The 12,085-nt window shown below is 45.8% G+C and overlaps 1 protein-coding gene across 1 annotated transcript in view; it reads right to left on the bottom strand.

Moving 5' to 3' along the window:
- LOC141060150 (uncharacterized) overlaps positions 1–7,572 on the bottom strand; it is a 37,479-nt gene extending 29,907 nt beyond the window's left edge. Inside the window, exons 1-6 of the mRNA XM_073556428.1 lie at positions 7,465–7,572; positions 7,185–7,352; positions 6,978–7,101; positions 6,765–6,862; positions 4,943–5,000; positions 420–1,966 (exon numbers count right to left, since the gene is read on the bottom strand). Of these exons, the coding sequence (XP_073412529.1) occupies positions 420–1,966; positions 4,943–5,000; positions 6,765–6,862; positions 6,978–7,101; positions 7,185–7,352; positions 7,465–7,572 (2,103 nt within the window). The remainder of the gene's footprint in view (positions 1–419; positions 1,967–4,942; positions 5,001–6,764; positions 6,863–6,977; positions 7,102–7,184; positions 7,353–7,464) is intronic.
- Positions 7,573–12,085: the final 4,513 nt, after the last annotated feature.

Below are 12,085 nucleotides of genomic sequence, written 5' to 3'. Positions count from 1 at the left end.
AAATGTGAAATCTGCTCCAAATAAAAGAAAAACTCTCCCAGTTTCATACCGATTCAGTGCAGTTCGATGTGGGCTCCATTTGTTGCCCTACACACATCCAAACTATAGTGAAGTTCTTGCCACACACGGGTAAGGAGGACGTCTGGTGTAACAGAGTGAAGAACGTCTGGGATTCTCGGTTTTAAGTGATTAATGTCATTGATACGTTCAACGTCCACATGTTGCGTCACATAACCCCAAAAGTAAAAGTCTAAGGGCGTCAGATCCGGGGATTGTGTATACTTGTATACTTTCCTGTGACTGGTCAAAAGTGCACCATGACTTTACGGACACACGGTAGTTTGGTGCAGGTCCTCTGAAGACTTTGGTCTTCTAAGTGCCACCCTGACATGGGTCCCCAGGGGTGATAGTTATAGAGCTGAACTGTAAAAAGACTTCTCCCGACAGTACTTTTTCTGATGATTAAAAAGACTCGATTTCTGGCTGAAACATCTCCCACATTCTGAACATGTAAATGGCCTCTCCCCCGTGTGAATTCTTAGATGTTCCATAAGATATAATTTACGACTGAAACACCTCCCACATTCATGACATGAAAACGGCTTCTCCCCTGTATGAATTCTCTGATGTAATTTAACACTGGATTGCTGGCTAAAACATTTCCCACATTCTAAACATGAAAATGGCTTTTCTCCTCTGTGAGATCTTAGATGGTCCTCAAGATTTGATTTCCGACTGAAACGCTTTCCACATTCAGGACATAAGAACGGCTTCTCCCCCGTGTGAATTCTCTTGTGTTTAAGAAGACCTGATTTCTCGCTAAAACATTTCCCACATTCTGGACATGAAAATGGCTTCTCGCCTGTGTGAATTCTTAGGTGTTCCACAAGATTTGCTTTTTGACTAAAACATTTCCCACATTCTGAACATGGAAACGGCTTTTCCCCTCTGTGAGTTCTCAGATGTTTAACAAGACTTGATTTCTGACTAAGACATTTCCCACATTCTGAACATTGAAACGGCTTCTCCCCTGTGTGACTTCTGAGATGTCCTGCAAGGTTAGATTTATTGTTAAAACATTTCCCGCATTCAGGACATGAGTATGGCTTCTCTCCTGTGTGAGTTATCTGATGATGAATGAAAGCTGAATTCTGGCTAAAACATTTCCCACATTCAGAACATGAAAATGGCTTTACCCCTCTGTGCATTTTTAGATGTCCCTCAAGATTTGATTTCCGGCTGAAATACTTTCCACATTCAGCACATAAAAATGGCTTCTCCCCTGTGTGAATCCTTTGATGTTTAATAAGACCCGATTTGTCGGCAAAACATCTCCCACATTCAGAACATGGAAATGGTTTCTCTCCTGTGTGAGTTTTTAGGTGTTCCATAAGAGTTGCTTTTTTACTAAAACTCTTCCCACATTCAGAACATGAAAACGGCTTCTCCCCTGTGTGAGTTCTCTGATGTAAAAGAAGATTAGCTTTTTTGCTAAAACACTTTTCACAATCCGGACATGAAAATGGCTTCTCTTCCATTTGACTTCCTGGATGATCCACAACATTTGGTTGGGTGTTAAGGCATGGTAGTGGTTTCTCTTCTATGTGAGTTATCTGATGTTTAATATAATTAATTTCCCCCTTAAATGATTTCCCACATTCTGAACATGAAAATGACATTAGATCTCCGTGATTTTTCTCAAACAAAGAAATATTAGATTCTTTTTTCAAATCTTTTCCATGTGGGAATATTTCCACCTGACTATATCTACTTATTTGTTTGCCAATCAGAGTTTGACTAGATGAAGCAATCTTCTGATCAGAAGGATCAGTGGACAGATCTCTGCTGGGAAATAATATGGGTTCATTAGGAAGTAATGAATTAGCTTGTAAGTTATTGTTATTATCTTCTTCATAACAGGTATACAAATGGTGATGTCCCCAGGTGTCTCTCATTGTATTTTTAACTGGAAAAAAAAAAAAAAGTTTTTTGGGTATTATTTTTTATTAACAAATTATTTAAAGCGCCATTCTAGCATTTTTTTTTTTACTCCTTTACTGATTGGTCTCCTTCTAACCAAGCTTTTCCCTCACCAATCCATCCTCAATGCGGCAGTCAGGGTCGTATTTCTGTCCAGCCGCTTCACCGATGCCTCCAGCCTGTGCCAGTCATTACACTGGTTACCTATCCGCTACAGAATACAATAAAAACTTACCTCTCACTCACAAAGCTCTCCACATTTCTGCACCACCCTACATCTTCTCCCTCATCTCTGTCTATCACTCCACCCGTTCCCTCCATTCCGCAACTGATCCATGACTAAACATCCTCCATAATTCAAACATCACACCACTGTCTCCAAGACTTCTCCCGTGCTGAGCCAGTTCTCTGGAATGCAGTACCCCAAATGATGCTTCTACTATCTATGTAGCCCCCATGTATTTTGGGAGTGCTTTAAAAACACATTTGTTTAGACAGATATATCACCTCACCTCACTAACCTAACTCTCCCCTTCCCTCCTAAATGTTAAGCATAATCTGCTCCTGCATAGTCATCTGTCTCCACACCCTCAATGCACCCAATAACAAGCAGTAACTGCACTCAGACAGATCCTGGCTGATGACGTATCCTGCAGCTTAAAGGGAATCTGTCACCCCATTTTAGCCCTATCAGCTGCCGGCACCGCCATCAGGGGCTTATCTCCAGCATTCTGTAATGCATTCTGTAATGCTGTAGATAAGCCCCCGATGTAACCTGAAAGATAAGAAAAACAAGTTATATTATACTCATACCTGGCGTCAGGTCCGGTCCGATGGGTGTTGCGGTCCGGCACCTCCCATCGTCATACGATGCCGTCCTCCTTCTTACTTCTGCCGCAGCTCCGGCGGAGGTGTACTTTATCTGCCCTGTTGAGGGCAGAGTAAAGTACTGCAGTGCGCAGGTACCGGACCTCTCTGACCTTTCCCGGCACCTGCTCACTGCAGTACTTTACTCTGCCCTCAACAGGGCAGATAAAGTACACCTGCGCGGGAGCTGCGGCAGAAGTAAGAAGGAGGACGGCATCGTATGATGATGGGAGGACCCGGAACGCGACACCCGCCGCCCCCGCCCCCCGGTAAGTATAATCTAACTGGTTTTTCTTATCTTTCAGGTTACATCTGGGGCTTATCTACAGCATTACAGAACTGCCAGCAGCTGATAGGGCTAAAATGGGGTGCAGTCAGTCATTAAGTGAGCGTCAGTTGTTGGTGCTTTGTGCTAGACTCAGATGACGGCTGAATAATACAGCTCCTGAGCCCATTTCTTACACCCAGACATGGTCCTATATTTATCATGGAGCATTGAAGGATTAACCAAGTTAATAAAAAGTTATACTTTATACATATTTTAACTGGTGAATTAAGTCAATTTGCAGATAGTGCCTACAACGTTCTCTAAGACAAACCAAGTTGCCATCTCCAGTTTCTTTATGTTCCTGCCAGTGCGGTAAAGCAAATATCTGAACTTCTCTTAATGCAATAGAGTCCCAGACATGAAGACCGCTCCAATATCGTGTACAGAAAATAAACATTTGGAGATAATAAAAAAAAAATGGTTAAGTCATCCGTAGCTACATTCCCTCTAAGGATATCAGGAAAGTGTGCTTTACTCCTTCTCCAGATTTTCCTAAGTTTCTTGAATACTACAATCATGCTTAAAGAGGTTCTTCAAAGATTTAATAAAATGGCTCCAGTAGGAATTCATACAGTGGGCCATCCTAATCAGGTGGCAAGATGGCATTCTGAAGAAACACATCTCCTGAAACTTTTGTCTCAACTGACAGAGGAGCTATATCATAAGCAAATGTACCGGTGAGCTGCCGGAGAACTGTGTGGGACAGGAGAAGAAACAAATCTTCTCTTCAGATGAATGAGCACAAAGGATTCATTCTCCAGCCTCAATCTTCCATGCTCAGTCAGCTGAGGAGAAGATTTAGTTCTTCTTCGTCACAATACTTCTCCAAAAGCGACGTTATGTGTCCTTACGTTACAGCTCCTGTCAGCTGAGACACAAGTCTTGGGAGCCGTGTTTCTTCAGACTGCAGCCTGTGTCCTTACACGTGACTAGGACGGGCTGCTACTTGAGTCATTTCATTACATTCTTGAGGAATCTCTTTTACCTACTTTGCTTTTTCATGTTTGGCGACCTACAGTCTAGATTCTACCATAAATGTCTTACCATTCAATTTACAGCATGAGAACAATACAAACACCCCCAGAGGACATGACATGTACATTTTTACCATCGGTTATTGTCTTCTATAAAAAAAATGAATAACTAAGTAAATAAAGTGAAAAACTTCTTCTACCCACTAAAATGTTAATTACAGGCCAAGCTCTGTCAGTCATTTTTCACCTAGCCATAGGATTGTGTGTGCAATTTTGATCTGTTGCAATAAGTGAGGAATATGGTAGTTCAACGTCTGTGCTTCCCAAGGTTCAAAGCTATCTTTGAAACGTGGACTCTGAAACACTGTATTCCTCATTTATTGCAACGTATCTCCGTGGTGGTCCTGCTGCAGCCTTTCCATGCTTCTATAGGAGTTGTGACTATCACAACCCCATCAGGTGAGCAGACCTATGATATTTTACACCACTTGGTTATCAGATAAGACCCTATCTGCGCTTTTTGTCTCTCCAGTTTTACCATTTGATTTAATTTTGATCTGTGACTCAGATCAGATACGGACGTGTCACCATGATGGTTTTTGCTCAGCAAATAAACATGGACATGTGCAGCACCATAGATGATAACAGGTACGTGTTTTATCGGTGCAAAACACGACGTCTGAATGAGGCCTAATATTAGTGACCATTATGAAGGCATTTTTCGGAACTTCCCATCAGTGACACCAACATTAGGGACGTTTACAGTGAAACAAGTATTAAGAGCGGCACTTACCGGTCACTGACACTGATGTGGGGGTTTCGTGTTCACGCGTCGTTCCACCAAAACATTCCTAGAAGAATCCCACAGTAAAGGCATGAGACAAAGGAAAAGTAACCCTGGAACAGTAAATAAACTTAGATCTAAGTAATCTTAAGCTGGAGTCACACATAGCAATCTCGCTAGCGAGATCGCTGCTGAGTCACAACTTTTGTGACGTAACAGCGATCTTACCAGCGAGATCGCTGTGTGTGACAGCGATCAGCGAGCGGCCCCCCTGCCGGTATCGCTGTAGGAAACCTCTGGACATTTTTCTGGTCGCTGGGCTCCCGCTGGCCAACACGCATCGCTGCGTGTGACAGGCGGGAGACCAGCGATCAGCTGTAAAAAATAGAATTAAAATAAAAAATATTGTTTTTCTCACCTTCCGACGTCCCGCGCAGCCATCCTGCCTCTCTCCACGCTCCGGTCCCAGTGATCCTTTGCACGAATGACCGTGAGACTTCGCACTCCCGCGAGACCGTGACTCTCGCGGTCATTCTCGCAAAGGATTACTGGGACCGGGAGCGTGGAGAGAGGAATGCTGCGCGGGACGTCGGAAGGTGAGAATAACAATATTTTTGATTTTAATTCTATTTTTTACAGGGATGGCCAGCGATGCCGGGTGCTCGACATCGCTGTGCTGATCACTGGTGAAGCTGTCTGTGTGACAGCTCACCAGCGATCACATAGCGACTTACCAGCGATCCTGACACCTTGATATCGGTGTCAGTATCGCTGGTAAGTCGCTATGTGTGACTCCAGCTTTAGATCCAAATGAAGGCTAAAAAAGGAAAACAAGAACCAATCTGCTCTAAAAGGGGAAAGATCTTCTCATGTGGTCATCAGACATGATCAAGATTAACCTCGCATTTTACACAATGACAGAAATTCTCCGGATATTTCTCTGCATAAAATGATCTTAGTCTATCGTGAAGTGGACGCTGTGCTCAGATCAAACCAGAGCTTACACCATTCAGTAATCACTGCATTTACAGCAACAAAACCTTTCATCACCACAGAAGATTTACGCTCCTTTTCTCGGATGCCTCGCTGGTCCACCCAGTGTGGTTTCCTGTGTCCTCTATTGAAGGCAACAAGTAGAAGATTTTATGGTGAGAACCAAAAATCTTCTTTGCACCACAGAATTTGCTTTTGTCCTTCACAGTGATCCTGCAGTGTAAATCTACTCACAATACTTCTTACATTTATCTATTTGTACTTTTCTATCTTGTCTCTTCCTCTTAGACATCTCTTCTCACAACCAAACACATTTCGAGTTTCTCCAGGCCTCTCATCACTTTTGTTTCTTCTCCTTGTAATTTGTGCCTAAAACTAACAGGAACTATAATGGAAAGAAATAACTAAACTTGATATATTGTAAAAGACTAAGAATAAAAGTGGAGATTTCCACACCAGAACCATGGCAAAATGTGCGATCCAACAACTTGCAACAAATTTATTAAAAGACGCATTCGAGATTGAAAAGTCAGAAAAGGAAACAAAACACAGATAGATACGAGCAGCCCTGGACTTACGCCGATCTCTGTTTTTCATACTAAAAAAAATCTGAAGACCACAACCATCTTTTCCCACTTTTGATGAGAGCAGCACAATTTTGCAACCAGCGAGTGAATGACTCTTACAATCCACAACAGTTTTCTGCCTTAGAAGCAGCTGATTGGCATTGTGCTGTTATCGGACATTTACATAAATACTGCAGAACTTTACATTGAGGATAGTAGAAGCCTCATTACATCGATTTATAGAGGACTACAGATATCTCAGTTTCATCTACCTGATAATCCAATGGGAAAATGTCCTCTTTTTTTAAACACGCCTGGGAATCTAGAGGACTGGGACATCTCTCCGGGGGATTTCTCGGACTGGATCCATCTATAGGAGATAACCGCAGTGACTGAATACATTGTCTATATGTGATGAGCAGATGATGGGGAATCTAGACGACTCTCAGACCTGTTCTCTACACCCCAGGAAGGTCTCCTCTTACCCGGAGATGTGATGGACCGGTGATCCTCCATCATGGCGCCCTTGTACAGATCCTGGTGTCCTTCTATATACTCCCACTCCTCCATGGAGAAATAGACGGTGACGTCCTGACACCTTATAGGAACCTGACACACACAATGACCCGTCATTAGCAGACCCCTCCCCCGGCGTTATTCTATAATGTCCCAGCATTCCCAGCAGCGCTCACCTCTCCGCTCAGCAGCTCAGTGATCCTATTGGTCAGTTCTAGGATCTTCTGCTCATGGATCAGTGAATGAGGTGGAGGCTCGGTGATGTCACTCGGGGTCCTGCTCCTCCCTCCTGACACACGGGGGGTCACACTCTCCCCAGACGACGTCTTCACTACCGTGTGATCCTGTGTATGGAGAGACACCGATCACTACACAGAGGCCAAGAATCCTTCACCTTTTCCATCATTTCCCTGCTTTATTCCTAGAGAACAGAGTGATGTGATGTGAAGCTCTCACCTCTCCAGTGATCCAGTAGATTATCTCTAGGGTGAGGTCCAATATCCGAGCCGCCATGTGGTCTGTGTCCGGCTCCATCCTCGGGGGGTCACTGATGGAAAGGACCATCATCCATTACAAAGAAAAAGTCTTGAACATAAAAAAAGGAGGATGGCGGATAATCTTACATAAAGTTCAGGGTGTCATTAATTGGGAGTTACACATGACTAAATACAGTATACAATGCAGGTGACATACACACCGGACTGTCGGTCATATATTAGTCAGACGACCCCTCTGTAGTGAGTCAAGTGTTACACAGGATACTCCCCGCAGTGCACCGTATACAGCCGCCCATTCTCATCTACCAGGACCAAATAAATCTCAATCTCCATTACTCTTAAGTAATTCTGTAATCCTCCCAAACATCAGCAGGAGACGCCGTTCCCATTCTTCTCTATGACCTCCATTTTCCAGCCACTACTTTGGTCGTCAGTAGAAAGCAGGGAAATATAAATGAAAAGTTCTGCATCTTGTAAGAGCATAAAAGTGCGGAGCCCGGGGATGAAAGACAACAACGGCTACAAAAAATGTGCAAGTGGCTCAAAAATGGGCATCAAAAGAGTTCCCAAATAGTTTCAGGACTTGGTCCCACTCTATACACAGAAAATAATGGCCTCAGTTCTGTCCACTACAGGCCGGTCCACACGGCGTCTGGGCATAGAAGTCGGCAGCGAGAAACTTCTTTCCACAGCTTCAAACAATAAACTGGTGTTTTTAAAGAGCAATTTTCCAATTTTAGGCTTAAATGTCGTCCTACAATTCTTCCAAGAGATTTAACTTTTATTTTCCCGTCGATATAGCCGCATGAGGGCTTGTATTTTTTGTACTATTGAAGGATTCATTGTAACATGTGATGTACCGGGAAGCACAAAAAAATTCCAAGTGCAGCCAAATTGCAAAAAAAACAAAAACAAAAATGAAATTCCTCAATTTTTTTTGGTCTTGTTGTAACAGTATTAATTATACAATACCCGACAACATGATGCTCCAGATTACGACAATAACAAACATGCAGAACTTTTTTCTTTATTTAAATTGTGAAAAAAATTTCAGAAATTTGTATAATAAATAAATAGACATTTTTCTTGTGTCGTCATTTTCCGAGATCCATAACGCTTTTAAAGGCTTGTTCACTACTAGGACACTTCTAGGACAACCCCTTGTTGATCTAAATCTTTGGCCCCGACAAAATAATAAAGCTTAGGCCTCATACCCATTGGCGAATAAAAAAGCGGTCCGATTTCTGGACTGGAAAAACGGGTGGAGTGTTATGCCAGTGTCATCCGATTTCTATGCGATTTTTTTCTATCCGTTTTCCATCCGTTTTTTTTTCCCAGCCACTCTTTTTCTACAGTCATTTACAGGACCATTTACAGTGTTCTATACCACAGAATGGTGATGTATCCGTTAAAAACGGATGGAAAACGGATGGTCCGTTTTTTTAATCGCACCAATTGACTTCTATTGACGAAAATTGCTGCAAATCGCAGCATGCTGCGATGTTTTTCTCAGACCGATTTTGGCTGAGAAAAAAATTGCAAGTGAGTTGTCACTCATTCACTAACATGGGTCAGAGTGCAATCGTCCGATTTTATCGCCAGTGAATATGAGGCCTTATACTCACCTCCCGTGCCAGCGCGGCTCCTGCGGTGTCGGCACTCACTGTCCCGGGGCTCTTATGACACGTGACGCCGGCGCCCAATCTGCAGTGACATCACTGTCTCCGCCGTCGTACAAATTGATCATGAGGAGTAAGCCGGGGATCGGCCGCAGCCTTGACATCCTCTTCATGATCAATTTGTATGAAGGCTGGGACAGTGATACCAGCCCTGATTGGGCGCCGGTGTCACAAGTCACAACGCCGCATGAGAGCCCCGGGACAGTGATGTCAGTGCAGATTGGGCGCCGGTGTCACAAGTCACAGCACCGCATGAGAGCCCCGGGACAGTGATACCAGCCGATTGGGCGCCGGTGTCACAAGTCACAGCACCGCATGAGAGCCCTGGGACAGTGATACCAGCCCTGATTGGGCGCCGGTGTCACAATTCACAACGCCGCATGAGAGCCCCGGGACAGTGATGTTAGTGCAGATTGGGCGCCGGTGTCACAAGTCACAGCACCGCATGAGAGCCCCGGGACAGTGATACCAGCCCTGATTGGGCGCCGGTGTCACAAGTCACAGCACTGCATGAGAGCCACGGGACAGTGATACCAGCCCTGATTGGGCGCCGGTGTCACAAGTCACAGCACTGCATGAGAGCACCGGGGCAGTGATGTCAGTGCAGATTGGGTGCCGGTGTCACAAGTCACAGCACCGCATGAGAGCCCCGGGACAGTGAGTGCCAAAACTCCTGGCCCGGCACTGGCACGGGAGGTGAGTGTAGGCTTTGTTATTTTATCGGGGCCAAACATTTAGATCAAGAAGGGTTTGTCCTAGTAGCGTCCTCGTAGTGAACACCCCCTTTAAAACCATTATGGATTTCGCAATATGACGACACAAGTAAAAGCATTTTATTTTATTTTTTTTAAGAATTTTTGATGTTTTTTTCACCATTTAAATAAAGAATGAAACCCTCTGCATGTGTCACATCGTGGTAATCTCACTGATCCGGAGCGTCGGGTTATCGGACACTTATTACCTTATAACGCTGTTAGAACAAAACCAAAAACAAAAATTGCGGAAGTTTCCTTTTTTTTTTGCAATTTGGCTGCACTTGGGAGTTTTTTTTTCGTGCTTCCCAGAACATCACATAAAACAAAAATACAAGAGCAGCTATAAAGGCAGAGGAGTCATAGAATATCACAATATTTCTGTATATTCTAAGAAGCACAGGCAGCACCATCACTGCAGGTACGGGGGTCTGCAGCAGACCCTCGGCTGACACCACAATCTATTGGCAGTACGCGAGGGCGTCAACAGGCACTGAGAACAGTGCGCCCCCCTCAGGCCACGCACTGTAAGTGCTGCTGTCACCAGATTGACTCTCTGTCACAGGCAGATGATGGCTGAATAACACCGCCATCATCTGCTGGGGAAGATGCAGGCTCAACTCCTGAGTCTGAATCAAAGACGGGAAGCCAACAATGCATGTACCAGTACGTCCGATGTCCGGAAGGGGTTAAGAGACTTTGGGCCACTTTTGGTGGATTTAATAAACACGTCCCGTAGACAAATCACATGTGAATAAAATCACACTGAAAATGCTGAAAAATAACAGCAGAGTGTAAACATAGTCCAAGAAACCATCGAGAGAACACCCTCCCAGTTTTAGGCCTCGTTCAGACATCGGCGGTTTGTCATCAGTTTTTCTTCAGACATTGATGGAGGTCTCTCCCGCTGTTCTCACAGGTCTGTGAAAAACGGACGGAACAAGACGCGTCCGAGAGATTCCCCATCCACAGACTGACCGCGCTTAGCAATACCGCACAAGTCCCTCAGAGTCTGTGTGAACTAATCCATACAGGAAAGTGTGAGCGCTAACAGGAAAAAGCCGCACACAAATGAGGAAAACTGAGGTGTGAACGAGGCAGAGAAAAGACCAAGGAAACTGACATACCCGACCGATGACTGCAGATGTCACCTCCCGTGGTGAACAGGACCTGTGGTGACGTCACTGTCGTGTGATCTGCCGGTCACATGACAGGAAGTGCTACAGTGAAAAATCTCTGCTTTACTCCTCCCCATGTGACTGATCACATGACCATGACGTCACCACAGGTCCTGCAGTAACGCGGATAGTGATACAACATTTACGGACTCGGGAGAAATCAATGCAGATAAGAGACTGGAGAGGAGTCAGTGTCCTCTAATGGCTCCAACACTCTCAGCGCTCCCCACGGTCTCCCCTCTCTCATACACAGACCGCTCCCCACGGTCTCCCCTCTCTCACACAGACCACTCCCCACGGTCTCCCCTCTCTCTCACAGACCGCTCCCCACGGTCTCCCCTCTCACTCACACCGCTCCCCACGGTCTCCCCTCTCTCACACAGACCGCTCCCCACGGGCTCCCCTCTCTCACACAGACCGCTCCCCACGGTCTCCCCTCTCTCACACAGACCGCTCCCCACGGGCTCCCCTCTCTCACACAGACCGCTCCCCACGGTCTCCCCTCTCTGACACAGACCGCTCCCCACGGTCTCCCCTCTCTCACACACAGACGGCTCCCCACGGTCTCCCCTCTCTCACACAGACCGCTCCCCACGGTCTCCCCTCTCTCACACAGACCGCTCCCCACGGTCTCCCCTCTCTCACACAGACCGCTCCCCACGGTCTCCCCTCTCTCACACAGACCGCTCCCCACGGTCTCCCCTCTCTGACACAGACCGCTCCCCACGGTCTCCCCTCTCTCACACACAGACGGCTCCCCACGGTCTCCCCTCTCTCACACAGACCGCTCCCCACGGTCTCCCCTCTCTCACACAGACCGCTCCCCACGGTCTCCCCTCTCTCACACAGACCGCTCTCCACGGTCTCCCCTCTCTCACACAGACCGCTCCCCACGGTCTCCCCTCTCTCACACAGACCGCTCCCCACGGTCTCCCCTCTCTCACACAGACGGCTCCCCACGGTCTCCCCTC

Source organism: Dendrobates tinctorius, unplaced genomic scaffold (genome assembly GCF_039654945.1).
Source record: "Dendrobates tinctorius isolate UK_male_01 unplaced genomic scaffold, ASM3965494v1 ptg000232l, whole genome shotgun sequence".
Lineage (NCBI taxonomy): Eukaryota > Metazoa > Chordata > Amphibia > Anura > Dendrobatidae > Dendrobates > Dendrobates tinctorius.
The sequence above is the reverse complement of the archived record's forward strand: the minus strand, read 5'-3'. Positions and strand labels throughout refer to the sequence as shown.